The following is an 18,318-nucleotide window of genomic DNA, read 5'->3' as shown; positions in this document are numbered from 1 at the left end:
GTACACGTATCACCCCGATCAGATCGTAGATGACCTGATTAGTAACAACTTCTTAGAAACCTCTAAAATACATTATTATTACTTAAAAACAGCGAAAAGACATTATTTACAAGTATATAAAAGACGACGTTTTAAAATATCATAACAGGTTTTGGCACAACTTCTTATCATTAATGGGGTTGTGAAGAGAAAAACTAACTGATCGTTTTTAGACATAGATAGAAAGTTAGGATTTACACTTACAGCTTTGTCAAATAACATATGTCTTAAGTCATGATATAAGTAACAATCAAGAATAACATGGCTCTCATCCTCAACATTATCGCAAAAGGGGCACTTGTTTTTATATTAACAAATAAATGCAAACAACACATCTATTATCCATGTATTTTTATGGTTGTCCATCATAGGCCCTAAGTACTATCCCTACCACATGTAGAGCGCGAAGCGCGACACGTTTTATTGATTGTAACAATGAGTTGCGATAAAGGAAGCAGCCGCTTATCAAGGAGGAGCTGTGTCCCAGCAACCCTTTTTCCTAGAATCAAGCACTCCTCTGAGTTTTTTTTTTAAGAACCACATATAGAGCGCGAAGCGCGACACGTATTACTATCCAGGTGGTATGAGCTCTTTAGCATTATCCGACCATTACGTCCATATCTTCCTTAGAACTTGAGAAATTTTGAAATCGTTGTTCGAAGTCCAAAATTTTCATCCGATTGTTCCCAAACTTTCACAGGTTTTTTATCAATGAGGACCCAACCCAGACTCTCTATATGAGCAATATCGGACCATAAGTCCAGAATTATGTCTCTTTGAATTTAAAAATAAAAGTGAAAAACTGCTTGGTTAGGTGATTATGTCAACATTTTTCATCAGATTCTTTCCAAACTTACAGTGTCTTCATATCAATGAGCATTTTTACCTCATTAAAAATGAGAAACATCGGGACAATAAGTCCAGATTTTTCTTCTATTAAATTTGACAAAATAAACAGTTTCCACTTGTTTAAAAGATTTCACAACTTTCGTCTGAATCTTTCCAAACTTGTTAAGTGTTTTTATATCAGTATTACTCGAACCGTATTGAAAATGATGACATTTGGAGCAATAAATCTATTATGATTTTTTACTGAATTTCAAAGTATTGTGAAATGCAGCTTCTTTATGCAAATTACAGTTTTCATTCATTTTTTTCAAACTTTTACAGTGTTTTCATATCAATGAATACTCAACCCCTATCGTGATTGAGCAACGTAAGAATAAGTTCAGAATCATCTCCCCTTGAAGTTGAGAAAAATATGAAATTACGCTTCAAGATGAAGCAGATTTTTTTTTAAACCTTCACAGTTCTGTTCCATTAATGAAAACTGCACACGGATGCCAGTAAAAAAAGGAAACCGATGTAAATAAAATGAACTATGAAATATTCTGGGGTTACAACACAAAATCATAGATAATGGTTATTTGGGGGTTATAACACAACATCATATATAATGGTTATTTGGGGGTTATAACACACAATCATAGATCATGGTTATACCAGTATCTTTTTCTATTTTGTTTAAAATAATCGGCCAATATATGAATATTTACAGTAGAAAAAAAAATCGTTTCGTGTAACTTCATCGAGTGCCTTTTACACTGAAATTCACGACGCCCTTTGATGCTTTGCATCAATACTTATCTTGTATATACACTCATATAGGTAAAGGATTTCATGACAAACAAAGCACGTGCATGTTCTTGCAGATTTATTGAAATTACTCTTAATATTTACTTAATGCATGTAAACAAATAGAGCAAACACTTGCTTGTTTCTTTCATCGCAGCCAAATCTGGACTTGTTTTTTTTTAATATCGGATATAACACAGACACAATCGCTATTTGACAGAAGCCGTTTATCTTTTGTTGAAACTCACAGGTCTTTGATTTAGCTATAATGACATAAACAAATGGATAATATTCTCGCTTGTCATCCAACAAATTTGGAACACGAACAAGTTAAACTTTAATCTAAACCGCCTTACTCTCAGCCAAAAACAAAACAAAAACAAAACGGATCGTACTTAATTCCATATTAGAATATGCATCAATTGTCATTGAAAATTGTGCGCAATACGGAAAAATCTTATGGAACAACTTCAATATCACCGGGGATGAACAACTTTTGTCACGTGACCGCAAAAGTCAACGCCGGTTGCAGAAACAGATTGTAATCTTGTACATTAAGGTAAGTTTTGTTGTTTTTTCATATAATCAAAATTTCAGTTTTTAACAAGTGATAGCCTATGACACAGTATACTAAATAAACTTTTATTTGAAATGATTCCATTGCCTTTACTGTTTCCACTTTCCGAGAACACTTCGACACAAAATTCTGAAATGCATTGCAAACGCTGTTTGTTTATGTGGTGTTGATGATTTTCTTTCAACAATATTGGTTTAACGACTGAATTAGTATGATTTTACACTTCATTTTAATATATTTAATAAGATTCATGACAAAAATAGCGGTGCAAATTGAAAAATATCTTATTTTTTTGTTTGTTTTGTTTTGCAAACGCAGGTTGGTATTTCTTGAGCAATAGGAAATGGCAAACGCAGGTTGCGAGAATATTCAAAGGATAATGAAACGCACACTGTACACATTTTTGAAAGTCTTCTAAAATATGATATGGTTACAAATACGAAAATATTAACTATTCAACACAATATATGACTACGGAACTTCAATTGAGGACATTTAAACAGAGCGGAAATATGCTTATCAACACATTAAGTACTGTTACAAGTATATTGAACCACAACGTGCGTTGCCTCCTTTAAGCGGACCTCGAATGACGCTAAACGCGCCAAAACTCACGAAAATCCCGTGCATTAGTAAACACGCATGTTTATTGAACTGTGACGAAAAGAATAGCAGATAGTGTGTCACATCCAATCACTTGCGTTTCATATCTCTTTTGGTGTAGTCTTTAAAACTTTATAAAAACATTTTAGAAATATATTTTAACAAAAAGTAATTCTTTCATTACAGAAACATGACGCTCGTGTGTGAAATCTGTGGAAAGACATTTAAATCGAAGTGGGGGTTAAAGCTTCATGATAAGCGCCACAGAGGGACTGGACGATTCGCCTGTTGTGGAAAAACATTTTACACAAAACAGGCGTTCAACAGACACAGGTTTGTATTTTTTTTGTTTTTTGTACAATGCTAGGTTCTGTCGGTTTAAAAATCAAGATACAATTCAACATAGGTCATTGCATTCTGAGCGAAAGTATGTTTTTATAACCTAGTTGCAAAGCACTATTTAAAATGTTTTGAATGGTGTTTTCGAAAAAAGCCGGCTTTAAAACACTTAACACATTATTACTAGTGTGGTGCATATTGGTGTGCTCATTATAGTATTTAGTTTTTAACGACCATAATTGTCCAGATAAATTTCAATGCAAATTGTCACTGAACAATTGGAATTTACACCGTATAAATCCAGAATGTACGCGTTCCGATACTTCACGTATGTAATTGGACCCTTAAACATATTATTTAATGCGTATTTTGGATTTTGAAATGCGTAAATACGCGTTAACGCGCCTTATCTGGAGCGCTTCTGACGACCATCATTTTGTTAAGTTCCACATTGTTATGGATAATATTCTGTGTGTATTTTTCTGTATTGAATAATAATTCAACAGTTCCATTTGTTTTTGTTATATAGATGCAGCATTCATGGTGTTGAAAAGCCGTTCCCCTGTGAACAATGCGGCAAAAAGTTTTCAACCAAAGATGACCTGAATCGTCACGTCCGGAGGGAGGTTGCTGCAAAGCAATTTACCTGCTCAATTTGCAATGCAACGCTCCGGGAGAAAATTGACCTTCAGGCCCACCTTGCCACCCACAATGGAGAGAAAAACTTTGCTTGTGATATGTGTGAAAAGAGGTACAGGCACCGCAGTAGTCTATCAAAGCACAGATCTGCAAAGCACCGGGCCTAGTCATCTGTTGCATGACGATGATAAGACCAAGAATTATTTTTAATTCTTACCAATGTGCCGTGGTTATTTTCTTAATTATTGAAAATACAGACTGTCATACAATAATATATAGTATTACGCGTGTTTTTGCGTCTTAAACATTGTGTTTCATATCGTTTATCTTGTGTTGTTTTGTTTGATATTCCTGTTTTTAATAAGATTATTGTTGTAATATTTATCATTCTAATTTAAAATGATTATGATAATGGTTGATCTCATACAAATTATTGTGTTCATTATTGCTCATCTGTGATTACTGTTGATCTCAGCCCATGAATTGTGATTTATATTGATTATCTGTGATTATTGTTGATCTTATCAAAATAATTGTAATTTATGTTGATTATCTTTGAATTTTTTATCTTAACCTATTAATAGTGATTTATATTATCTGTGATTATTGTTGATCTTATCAAAATCATTGTGATTTATGTTGATTATCTGTGATTATTGTTGATCTCAACCGATTAATTGTGATTTATATAACCAGTGATTATTGTTGATCTTATCAAAATCATTGTAATTTATGTTGATTATCTGTGATTATTGTTGATCTTTTCGAAATCATTGTAATTTATGTTGATTATCTGTGATTATTGTTGATCTTTTCGAAATCATTGTAATTTATGTTGATTATCTGTGATTATTGTTGATCTTTTCAAAATCATTGTAATTTATGTTGATTATCTGTGATTATTGTTGATCTCACCATATCCGCTGGAATATACATTTGAGCCGCGCTCTGTGAAAAGGGGGTTTAATGCATGTGCGTAAAGTGCAGTCCACATAGGCTAATCAGGGACGGCACTTTCCGCTTTTATGATATGTTTTGTTAAAAGAAAGTCTCTTCTGAGCAAAAATCGAGTTTATCGGAAAGGTTTGTCCCTAATTAGCCTGTACGGAATGCACAGGCTAATATGTGACGACACCTTACGCACATGCATTAAACCCCCTTTTCACAGAGCGAGACTCATTTGTAATCTGCGATTTTTGTTTATCTATTTCGAATCAATATGATTAAAATATATTTTTGGTGAGTTAGCTTTTTGTCTCATTGGAATCATTGTGCGAATTGTCAACAATTACATGTAAATCTGTAATTCCTTCTCAAGTTGCACATAGGCCAGTTTAATGTTTTGCGTATAAGCTATTATTGCGATACGGGATATTCTTTGCAGCAATAAAACAATTAATCTGCATATGTTTGGTTCGTTTTGTTGTTAAAGACACTGATCTTGTTTGCGTTCAACCGCTGGGTTTTTCAATGTTTTTCACAGTATAGTTAGACTTATCTCGGTGAAGTGTACTTTGTCATGGATGTAGTATGCCTTCAGCTTTATTTTAAGTATTATCTCCAACAATCATATTGTAAGATTGTCAGGATTCTCACGTTACACATAAAGACATTATATTGTATGACCAATATGAAGACACTAGTGATTTGCAAGGCGCCCATGTAAAGGTCAATAGTTATTATTATATTTAAAGTTTCGGATCAAAAGATAATGGTATACACCTAAAATGAAAACTATGTCTTGCAGAATAAGAGGAATCGATTGTTTTATTTGCTTCATGATACCTCTCTCCTTATAGGTCCACATTATTTATCATTATGCAACTAAAAGAAAGATACCTTTTTTTTAATTAACAAGATACAAGATACATGGCATTTTTTAGAAACTGTAATTTTAAAACTTGAAACAAATAACAGCAAACAAAATAAAGTTAGATCCAATATGTCTGTTGTTGTTTCAAATCCCCCAAAAAGGTTGAATATACCGGTAGGCCTCGTTAAATGAAGCATCCCACAGCGTCAATATAGGCAGCATATTATACGGCCCCAATATTGGTAGCTCCTCAATGCATAAACATAGAAAGAGCAACACAAAATCAAATTCAGTAGCATTACACGGAATCAATATAGGTAACGTTGGTTAACGAATATCAAAAATGACAGCTGTCTTTTAAAGAACTACAAACTGTCGTATGATATTATGATTTCCTTTTACGGGTCAATGTCAATTCCCATTTTTGATGTTAGAAGCATTTTGCTGTCATTTCGTCTTGCCCTCTCCCATCGGACACCCAACGTTCCCTTCTGGAGAGCGTTTCTGCTTGTTGACACGGTGTCAAATTTTCGTTTAGGTTCCTTCCGTTTTGGAATGTCAAATTCGTGGTCCCTGAAACATGATATTTGTAGAGATGATTCTCACAGTTCTTCTATAAATTGTTCCCTCAATCTTCACAGCTGAGCAAAACATATGCATACAATTGTGTTCATTCAAATTGCATTCTTTAACTACCAAATCTTAATATTAAGATAATATTTAATATTAAATATATTTGGACAACTAACAAAACAGCATGAGAAAAATAACATTCCGACAAATTATTTTTCAATTCTTTTGAGATCTTCATTTTACAATACTCCGCTCCGAATCGCGATTTATTTTATGATGATAATGGCGATGAAGATGGAGATGATGATGATGAAGATGTTGATGATGATTTGATTTGAACAGTACATATCGAGTATCGCTTCGTGTGTCGTGTGTCGCGGTCTGAAATTAGACCGCGTTACACGAAATTCGGATAATATGGGCGATATTTGAATAATAAAATATCGCGCGTCGCCGCGACTGTCGCGCAAAATATCGTGTATCGCTTCGTGTGTCGTGTGTCGCCCTTGATGAAAGAAGGGCAAGAATATAGATTCCGTAATCTTAACCAACCTGCGTTTGCCATAATCCAGCTTCAGCAAACTGCGTTTGCTCAACCAACCCGCGTTTGTAAATTTTTGAAATAGCAAGAACTGCCCAAATTAAATATAACAACAACAACTTATATCGCAAATACAATAAATCATCAAAAATTAAGCATCGTGTGCTCTCATTTTTCTAGAAATATGATTTATTCGTGAATGGAAAGTAAAAAAATATAAAATCAAACTGCGTTTGCATCGAAAATCTAAAGTTTGTGTCGAAGTGTTCTTAAAAACTGCAAAGCTTCGAAACAAGTGCAATGCGTCTTAATATGCGAAAAGGTATGAAGCATGTCATAAGCTTTGTATTGTCCAGAAATTTTAACATATTCTCTATAAAAAGATGAAAATTACCTGACGGAGCGGGATTCCTGATGTAATTCAACAACCTGCGTTGACTTTTGTGGTCACGTGACAAAAGTTGTTCATCCCCGGTGAATATGACGCAGCAAGAATTTAAAAGGATTTATCAGATCTTCTTCAATAAACAATCTACTAACTGAAATCGGCTGGATTAAATTAGAACAAAGACCTAACATTCATAAGCTGCTTATAGTTTGTAAACTTATCAATGGAATCCTAAATGGGATTTTTTTCTGATATATTTCCTACATCAGTCAACGAAAATGTTTCATACAATTTACAATACAATAACTGGTGACATTCTTAGCACATTAAAAAGGTGTCTTAAAAATACCAAAACGCTTCCATACCACCAGTTATCCGCTCATGGGATGAATTTGATTCCAATACACCCAGCTCCGGTACATTTCAATTAATTTATATCCAAACGTACATGCTAGAATCAGAAGCAAATGAAGCGATCTTTATTTGAAAATCACTTAACTTACTCACCTTATTCTAGTTGTGGTATCCACACCTTGATTGCAGATCATTATTTCTTTAATCTCCCAACAATTTCGATGAGCGTTTAGATATGTTTAGAAACACCCATATTTTCAACCTAATGAATACTACAATACCTTGTTCGGTATACCAACCATTAATTATGAAAATAAACGTTAAGCTTTTTGATGAAGACCATGCAGCTCTTTACTTAACGTGCTCAGCGATTTAGTAACGGATCAATACCATCTTTCTAGCACCCTGCTGCGTATTATCACTGTTGCATGTTTGTATTATTGTCGAATGCACACAGGTGGTCCGGCTTGCCAGAAGATGATGCAACAAAAATATTTGTTTTTGTAATGTCTTTTCTTTCTGTTCATCTCTGTTTTTTTCAATGCAAATATACAGTACCTACATAACAACTAAACGCTCTGGAGAAGAATTCTGTCTTTGAAATCTTGCTAATCTTGATATTATCTTATCTACAGACCCAATACTTAAGTTATATTATTGCAATCCATATAGACTTCAATTTTATGTCAACAAAACTAAAATTATGGCATCGGAAAATGACAAACTTAAGATACATTATTACACTCTTTTTAAGAAACAAAAATTTAAATCGAAAACTTAATTTTTAAGCATTTGATGAAAATCGAAATTGAAAGCGAACGCACTTCGCAATCCGCGTCTTTCGCACAATCAGATTTATTAAAGTGATATTATAGGCGTTTTGCACTGTTGAATTGAACTGAAAAGAATTAACAGGTCGAAAGAGTTAGTTAAAATGTGGTTACTGATCAATTATCTGCAACTCATCTTCCTACCAGTTGTTTATACAAATATATTTTATATTCGATATTCTTACGTGATCCACCCAGTCCTGTAAGCCGAAATGATCCGTAAAACAAAATTGTGTCTTTGTCGTATTAACGAATCTGCACTAAAACTAAATTTAGGTTCAAATCGTACATGCATGATCAGTTGTCAAACGAAAGTACGGTTGATATTCAAATGCGTTATTTTTCTCTTTCCGAGATATTGTTTTAGTATGTTGATGCTGCATTAACAAATATAAGTGTATATGAAGTGAAAACACATGCGAATATCATAATTCGCAGCAAATCAAATTGTTCGATACTTTAGTAACATGCATCTACAGATAGTAAGTCGAAATACAAATGTTTATTCAAAGAAAAAATATCATATATAAACATTTTATAAAAAAAAAAAACCACATTACATCTCAAAAAGCACTGTCCTATTGGTAACAAAAAAAAAGGGCGTACGAAATTATAAGCATAATACATGAAATAAAACTAGTGATTATAGTGATAATGTTGGAATGTCAGATGAATTCACATATAGAATACCTAGCAATCAACCTATTGTGTGTTTAAACATTAACTAGAAAAACACTGAGAAACAACTTGTGCTGAAAAGAACAACACACGGATTGGTGAACATTCAAACATCCGCTAATCGTTTCGCGATTTAAAAGGTATACATACAAATATACTTAGAAATAATCGATTGTTCTTATTGTCACATTGATTTAATAGAAAATGAATATTGCTTTTCGCTTTTTGTTTCATCAACATTAACAATGAAAAACAAAGATATACAGGATATTTGTTGGATTAAGTGGAATATCGATTTTAATCCACGAGTGATCATAGAAAATGATAGTTTCACGAGTAGCGCAGCCACGGGTGTAAATATATTTTTTTCTATGATCACGAATGAATTAAAATCGATATTCCGAGAAACCCAAACATTTTTTATTTTATTTTATGCTTACAAATGATTATTTTGGGATTTTTGCCATTCCTGACAATATAATTCCCTGTTGGGCGCCCCGAAATGTTATTACATGTATGTTCAAATGAAGCTAATCCGTATGATGTTTTAAACATTCAATGCAGAGTGGTCGCCCTTGGTACAATCGGGGATCACGATGGGGAAACCAACGATATCTAAAAATCATTCCGGTAAAACAATGACAATTATCGAATATTTTCACTGTTATTTTTCACTGTTTGAAACAGTGAACTATCACTGATTTTTATTTATCTATAAACCATCGGAAAGCATAACATAAAATGATATATTTATGACATTTTTTGAAACATTTTAGAAACAGCTTTGCGATTTGACTATGAGGTATTGCGGAAATTGGTGGGAGGCTGCTACGCAGCTGCTTGGTTAACATAGTATATTACTGTGAACTTCTTGCAAACATTTGCTACACAGCTGTGCGATATACTAGTATGCATTATGCAAGATTTAATTTTCATGAAACATATGCGAAACTGTCGTTCAATCGAATTAATCTAAACGTGTGGACTCATGTTAAACATCCTTGGCACGGCTGTGAACTCCAGTTAGTTTGATCATATAAAAAAGCTGTGCGATCACACTATGTATTATTGCGGGACTGTGTGGAATGTCTGGTGCACAGTTGTGACATCTTAATTCATTTACTTTGAACAAACATCGACATATCTAACAGACGACTTTGCCGCATGGAATTGATACGAGCAAAGCTCGGAACCAGTCAAATCACAGCGCTGTTATAGTGCTATTAATAAATTACATATATAGTTAGCTGCTATATTTATAACGAAATAAGATCAGACACAGTTACCACTTACTCTTTTAATATTTTATTCGTATACGAATACAGTTAAGAATGTAGATATGAAGTGATTGTATGAAATATCTATAACAAGATTTTTAGAATGTAAATATTATAAGAACTTGACAAATTAATACAAGTAGACTGATCAAAATAACGGTGATAACAATACACGTTTTATTGTCGGGTTGGAAAACACATTTTTATTGCATATGGCTTGGCATGAAGATGGCATACTCGGTATTCATTCTAAATTATTGAATTAATCGCAGGATTAAATCCTCCTACACACATATACAGAATAAAAATTGTGAGCATTTCAAGTGTCAAAAACTAGAAATGTATTAATAATAGAACGATAGACCACTGTCTAAAGAGACCGTTCCTTTAGAAAAATTGAATATCATTAATAAAATTATTCGTACCCATCATCCCAATATTTTTTATTAAGTAATATGAAACGAGCAAGGTTATATAGCAAGTTGTCTATGTTTTCATAAAAAAAACCCATTTCAATATTGAAAGGGAAATTAATAATATAAGAGATGTCATGTAATAGAGTTGCTTTTTATGACACTTCTATAACACTGTTATAGTACACTTATGTCCGTCAAAGTCTGCATGTTTGCATGATAATGAAGAAATGCATCATACATATCATAGTTGTTTGAAGGCCTAATTGAAAATAAGATTGCCATTGTTAAACTGTTTGCATGGCTTTGTATCAATGTGTTGTCTTAATGAGTTACCTTCAGAAAATAAAGAGATTGTTATTATTATTAGTATTATTATTATTCAGAAATCAGAGTCAGAGTCAGACGAAGTATCGGCCACTTCCGGTTCCGGTAGGGACAATTGTGACGTGGACCTATTTATTGCGGATACCTCGTTGTTAGCATTCCCGGGTGGGCCATTCTGTATGGTTGGTATTACTCGGGATGGTTGGTCCTCGGTTGTTCTAGATTGTGCCTGGTGACCAAAAGTACCTGTTCCGCTATTATGAGTGTGAGCGGGCGGTACCTGAGGCTGGCTGACGCGCGATGGCCGACTGGTTCGCCTGGAAAGTCTCGCGACGTTTCTCGGCACTCTAGCGTCCAGGGTAGCATGCGGCTCCACCGCGCGGCCAGTGTTCCCAATAGAAGTAACTGTCAGATTACTGGAAGGAGATACCCTGTTCGTAGGACCTAATGTATTGGTTTGAGAATGATGCTGTGGCGGGATATTAGTTCCCGGTGCTCTCTGAACAGATATGGTATTAGCACTCATACTGATATGGTTACTATCTTGCGCATCCACTTGAAAGCCAGTGACAATACTGATGCGGTGGTGGTGGTGGTGATGATGATGATGGTGGTGGTGGTGTCCAAACCCGTCGGCGATAAACGCTGCTCTAGGCGGAAGAGGTTCGGTAGGGTTTGGATTCGGATCTTCTGCCGAGTACTCCGGTGGCGGCGACAGCGCCGATGAAAAGGCCTCCCCGTATGCCGGCGGTGCGGGCGCATCGAGGACATTCCAGGCGTCCCGATTGGTGTACGGAGCGACGAGTAACACACTCCTCTCTCGGCGGCGCCGCGTGTGCGCCTTGTACACGGAGCACGTGACTCCAATCACGACGAGAAAAAAGACGAAACCGCCTGCAAAGGCAGCCATGTACGGTATTAAGTTGGGTGAATCCGCAACGACATCTTTGTCTATCAGTGTATCTAGAAAAGAAACATACATTAAAGAAAATTGATAGCGAAAATCTGCAGTAATGACCATATAGTCTGCATAAAAATAGAAACGACTTGAGATAGACTTCTAAGCATCATCATTTTTTTTAAAGATGTTTAGTAACAGTATCTTAATGGCAGTAATGACTTGCAAAAACGAGGCTACCCTATACAAATAACGGATATACTTATGACGAAAATTTCGTCTTGACGGACTGGACAAAAAAGCTTACAAAGGAATCCCATATTCCAGTATTATTTTTAACACATGATTTTGCATTAATAAATATATTATATCAATGCCCAAATCTATACCGTTAATAATTTTTTCTTATATATTCTTTATATAAATACGCACCATTGACAAGATCGAACTCTTATTGATAAACAATAAGGACCAAATATTTATTCGTACCCATACTTAAATTGCGATCGATAAGCTTTACAGATTAAACATATGATCGTATATGTACTATAGCTCTTTGTGATAGCAATTCAACAGAAACACAAAGAGTGTGACACATATGTAAAACACTATACATATGTTTGTAAAAATAAATAAAGAGGTTTATTCGTAAACGTATTTGTAAGCAATACTCTCCCTTACTACGAAGAATAGTATTCAACAAACACACATTGGTCGCCTTGGTGTAATGTATATGGTGTCCGCCTAGCGACCGGGAGGTCACGGGTTCGATCCCCACCGAGGGAGCGTTCTTAAGATTTCCCCCCATAGACACCAAGTACTGGTTCTAGGCCCAGGAAACGGATTCGAGAGCGTTTACATAAGCCTTAGGCTTTCGATGCAATCGAGCTAAAATAAATAGGTTTAAACTAACAAACAAACAACAAAAGCACCTTTAAAGTATTTCATGTAATTATTCAGAATTTAGTCAAATAGTCAGCAAGCTTTATCATTCCTAAACCTACGAGTATGAATTGAAATTCGAGTTTCGATACCGGATATTAGAATCTACTTCAATTATATTATTATGTAACAATCACTACTATCACATTTCAGCCCAAACAAATTTACTTAACAGATGAGACCGAATTATTTAGACGAGTATGCCATCTTAGATATATGAAAAATATAATCATGCACACCTCTTTTGCCTGAACGGAAGGTTGCAGTAAAACCCTTTAAGGGCTGGCTGTAGTCCGACTTGAAGTTCACAAGCAGCCAGTTGCGAGTGCTCACGAAATTCTTGCGAGTCGAGCCGCAAAACTTACCAAGGGTCGGCGACACCGTCGCGTTGTTACCTGTCGAATACAACCAGTTACATATTCTTATTTCTAAAAAGGTATTGCGACCGTAGTGTAAAATCACAAAGAGACATACATTAACCCATTTATGCCTAACGTCTAGAAAAAAGACCTTGGCAAACAGCGTAAACCCAGATGAGACGCCGCATAATGCGGCGTCTCATCAGGGTCTGCGCTGTTTGCTTTAAAGAATTTCTGTATAAAAGTCTAAATATAGAAATAAATATAATAGACATCCCTTATTTTGGAAATAAATTGATCCAATTTAGAAGGATGGGAGAGTCCACAAGGCATAAATGGGTTAATTAAAACAGCCTGTAAAAATATGCTAGACTCGCCCTTCTCTTCTCACTTGACATCCCTTAATCCAAGTATCGAAACAACACATTTTTATTAATTCAAGTCTTTAAAAGGTATCACACGAATGGCTTGAAGTAAGGGAATCAGACAAAAAAGAACAGGTGATTGTCGCAATACCGAATCATTTTTTAAAACTCCAGACCTAATTAATATTTCGCTTATTGCGACCGAAAAAATTCTTATGTAAGCTCTTTGCAATCCGGCTTTGACCGTTATAACACACGACAAAAACAACAACAACAACAACAAACAAACATTTCAGGTACCGTCAAAGACCTCCCCAGCGTCGTAAACACAATCCGCGTGGTACTCGATGTCCATCTTCGTGACGTCAACGCGAACAGCGTCCGTCTCGTTCTGGGCAACGATCAACCACTCGCAGTACGCGTTGCTAAAGAAATACATACAGTCGTTGATTTAACCCATTTATGCCCAGTGGACTCTCCCATCCTTATAAATTGGATCAATTTATTTCCAAAATTAGGGATGTCTAGTATATTTATTTCTATATTAAGAATATTTCTTAAAGAAATTCCTTTAAGAAAACAGCGCGGACCCTGATGAGACGCCGCATCATGCGGCGTCTTATTTGGGTCTACGCTGTTTGCCAAGGCCTTTTTTCTAGACGCTAGACATAAATGGGTTAAAATAATACACGAAGGGAAGGACGCTTATTCTAGAATTGAACGTTATTATGTTTAAATAATAAACCAAGGCCAACATTAGTTTCCATCGTCTTGCTATTTGAAAAACTAGAATGAAAGAAGGATGAGTGTAGAAATATGATAAGTTAAATTAGCCACGCTAAGACAACCGGGACCACGAGATTTTAATGACTATTATTTCAAGTTCTTTTTTTTTACTGAGCAATGATATATTTCAGCGCTATCTGTTTCAATTTAAATGTTTAAACCACACGTGGGCAACGTATGATTACATTTGTCTTCCTGGGGAACTTAATGTTTTTATTCCGCCTGTTTGTGTTCTTATTAAGAAAAAATACCTTTATATAAATATACGTCATTTGTATAAGATATTGCTAATATGTTCTGTATTTCATAAACACACATGTGCATTTATCATATGGGTTGTTCATTCACCAATAATTATGTGATAAAACACAAACACATGCACGCATTTGCGCTGGATTGATCTACAATATGCATCATGTTAAAGCAAACATATTGATTCGATAGTTAAAATAATCATGCAAAAAAAGGGTATAATTAAAACGTTCGGGTACTCACTTTGGGTAGCTGTTAGGGTAGTTGGGTGACGTGAACGTCTGCTTACTTCCGTTCGCCGCAAGGTTCAGCGGGGAACCATTACACTGAGCTCCAACTACAAGAGAGGTATAGTAATGCCCCGAATCTCGATGACTTGCAGTGATTTAAGTATTCGTCGGTAAGGTCAAACAAGTTTTTCTGTCATTCACATATGAGCCATGATAAAACCGAGCTTAATGTATTTGCCTAAAGTGTCGTCCAAGATTAGCCTGTGCAGTGTGGTGAAATGGTTAAGCAGTTTCGTTAGAACACTCATTGTATTGTATCTTCGACCTCGGGATTGGGAGAGCGCGAGAAGACGAAACGAAGGAGCAAATTCCAGAGGCTTGAACGCTAGACGACGATGAGAGATCGCAAGATCACGATATAAATATTGCATCATGATCTCTATGCCTCGCCCTTGCATTATATTGGTCGAAAATACGATCAAACGATGCGAGAACACGATATTAACACAGCCATTTCGCATCTAATTATCGTAACATCGAACCGTGTTCTTGCGATCTCGCGTATAATTTTCGCAATCTTGAATCTCGTTTTTGTGACGTCGCGTCGAAATATCGTGTCTTCATACAATGCTCTCGCCCTTGTCATTCGTTCATCGACGGTTTGAAATAAAGATGCGAGATTACGATAGGTAAGTGCGAGAGTACGCAGCGAAATCGCGATATTACGACACAAAGTCGAACTCGTGATATGAATTAATGTAATGAAGAGGTCGACAATGAAAAACGAATGGCATTAACGGAACACCGCTAATTGATCATTACACATAATTGTTGACCATCTTTTCGCGCTTTAAATATATTGAACATAACGAAGAGAAATATTTATCCAATGAAAAAAACTATCAGCGATGAGCATGTTATTATAATGTAAGAATTGACAATATTCATTACCTTTAGCTGATAATAGGCCGCCCAAGGCAAACAGTAGCAGCGCGGATCTCATCTCTGGTCACGTGCTCTTGGCTCACAGTCGGTGTCGGCAGGCGTTCTAATCTCTATGCGCCTAATACCAGTTTTCGATTTAAAGCACTACAGAACCCCACTACCACACTATAAAGCATACGTTTAAGTTATACGTAATCAGTATGGGAAGCGGACAACGACAACGAGCGAGGCATGGTATTGTAATGCGCATGGGGGTTAGAGGGTTAGGGTAAGGGTTAGGGTTAGAGTTAGGGGTCGGATTTGGGTTAGGGTAAGCCTTAACCCATACCTTAACCCTAACCCGACCCCTAACCCTAACCTAACCTAACCATAACCCAGGGTTATCTCCCCTATACCAAGCCTCGCTCGTTGTAATTGTCCTCTTCCCAATCAGTATTGCCATAATATTTAACATAGATTATTTTAAAAACACATGTGCTTGCATGTCAATTTTAAGCTCACTTCCGAAACAAGGAATTTTAACATCCACCAGTAGTTTCATTTTTAACATGGGCTTTATATGCGACTTGTTAAGGAACGTAACTTCTTAACATTGACCTACAAGTACTTTACAGATAATTTTATAAAAAATACATTCACAATAAAGGCCTTTCACGTCGGCGCATTTGCTGTTATAACTAAATCGTACTTAAGTACAATACAGAGGACAAATATTTAAAAGCTGTTTGTGCTTAACGTAACCTCGTGATATGAAAATATGTATAACTATTATTGTAGTTTATAAAAACGGACGTTTATACACGTAATAATAACGAGTCGGGAGGGCTATTTGCGTGCATGATCGGTCATCCGTAGAGGGGGATGGAGGTTATTGAAAATATTGTTTGTGCAGGTTGTAACAATATTACGTGATGCAATATTGTAGTATGTTTTCTTAATTATATTATATTATAGGTATCTATTTGTGTCATTAACCCATTAATGCCTAGCGTCTAGAAAAAAGGCATTGGCAAAGAGCGTAGACCCAGATGAGACGCCGCATGATGCGGCGTCTCATCAAGGTTTGTGCTGTTTTCTTAAAGGGATTTCTGTAAGAAATATTCTAAATATAGAAATAAATATACTAGACATCACTAATTTGGGAAATAAATTGATCCAATTTAAAAGGATGGGAGAGTCCACTAGGCATAAATGGGTTAATAATCGAAGAAAAATATCATACCAGTGTCCTGTATTATTGCAGGATACCTATCAGGTGCTAATATGGCGTTGTAACATACATCTTGCCAGGTAATTCCTTCATAATAATGAAAAGCTTAAAAAAAAAAAACCAGCCACTTTAGATGTACACCGGTTAAAAAGAAATAACAGGTTAATGTTCACGGAAGAAATAATGTTTTGTAATACTGCATGCAAGCATCCGTTTTTATTTCCCGCATAATATCCATTAATCAAATCAAAGTTCTGATTTCACAAAACAGTTTAGGAATTAAAACACACAACATAGTCTGGCATAAAATTACATTCCCATTCAAAGCAAAATTAGTATTTTTCAAGAGACGTTATAGTAATGTTTCAATATATTGCGTTAATCCGGATTAAGATGGTTTCTGTATGGCGAGTTTAAGCAGCGGTCAGAAAAACAAGATTTGGATCAATCAATTATTTACCCAATCTACCTATTTCAGTTCAATTGAAATGCTTATTGGTTCGCGTAATTAAAATACAGAAGTTTTCGTTTATTTCCTGGTGAAATCAGATGCAGACGTTACGTTGCTTGAGTATATTATTACAAATACAACAACAACAAGAAAAACAACAACAGTAACAACAACAACAACTTCTACTACTACTACTACTACTACTACTACTACTACTACTACTACTACTACTACTACTACTACTACTACTACTACTACTACTACTACTACTACTTCTACTACTACTACTACTACTACTATTACTACTACTACTACTACTACTACTACTACTACTACTACTACTACTACTACTACTACTACAACTACTACTACTACTACTACTACTACTACTACTACTACAACAACTGCTACTTCTACTACTGCTGCTTCTGCTTCTGCAATTTCACCACGCTAATTGCAATTTGAATTTAAAAATGTGGTTTACAACTAAGGATATCGATTTCATGGTTATTGAAATTCAGTGACCAACAACAAGGTAGGGTGGATAAGTGCTGTGTGATATAACCGATATTTCATCGCGATAACGTCCCTTTCTAACATACTCGTTTTGTAAATGTTATTCCTAAATTTTAAGACAGAATATATGCGGATGTGAACGGTATCTGACAAATCAAAGTGACTAAAAGTCTTATACAAGTAAATCATCTGGGCAATACATGTGCCTATAGGCATTATATTGGAAGTTCCAGAACAGGACTTTAAGGGTCTTTACCAATCGACAGCTTCGTATACAGAGCTGTGCAGATGATCCATAAACCCATGAAAGTACATGACCCTGTTTGTCTGTGTGGGAT

General features: G+C 35.4%; 1 protein-coding gene and 2 long non-coding RNA genes across 3 annotated transcripts; 1 reads left to right on the top strand and 2 right to left on the bottom strand.

Moving 5' to 3' along the window:
* Nucleotides 1-2,143: 2,143 nt before the first annotated feature.
* LOC127875888 (uncharacterized) lies at nucleotides 2,144-5,237 on the top strand. Its single transcript, XR_008047492.1, has 3 exons — nucleotides 2,144-2,233; nucleotides 3,041-3,187; nucleotides 3,723-5,237. It is a non-coding gene; the product is annotated as an uncharacterized LOC127875888 (long non-coding RNA).
* A 426-nt stretch (nucleotides 5,238-5,663) lies between these two features.
* LOC127875889 (uncharacterized) lies at nucleotides 5,664-7,244 on the bottom strand. Its single transcript, XR_008047493.1, has 2 exons — nucleotides 7,154-7,244; nucleotides 5,664-6,218 (listed from the first exon to the last, which is right to left on the bottom strand). It is a non-coding gene; the product is annotated as an uncharacterized LOC127875889 (long non-coding RNA).
* A 2,204-nt stretch (nucleotides 7,245-9,448) lies between these two features.
* Nucleotides 9,449-16,279, bottom strand: LOC127875885 (uncharacterized). Its single transcript, XM_052420631.1, has 5 exons — nucleotides 15,810-16,279; nucleotides 14,872-14,965; nucleotides 13,891-14,015; nucleotides 13,106-13,261; nucleotides 9,449-11,989 (listed from the first exon to the last, which is right to left on the bottom strand). The coding sequence occupies exons 1-5, from the start codon at nucleotides 15,859-15,861 to the stop codon at nucleotides 11,082-11,084; spliced, it is 1,335 nt and encodes a 444-aa protein (XP_052276591.1). The 5' UTR covers nucleotides 15,862-16,279; the 3' UTR covers nucleotides 9,449-11,081.
* Nucleotides 16,280-18,318: the final 2,039 nt, after the last annotated feature.

The sequence above is a fragment of the Dreissena polymorpha genome, chromosome 4 (genome assembly GCF_020536995.1).
Source record: "Dreissena polymorpha isolate Duluth1 chromosome 4, UMN_Dpol_1.0, whole genome shotgun sequence".
Lineage (NCBI taxonomy): Eukaryota > Metazoa > Mollusca > Bivalvia > Myida > Dreissenidae > Dreissena > Dreissena polymorpha.
This window is presented reverse-complemented; position numbering and strand designations above follow the sequence as displayed.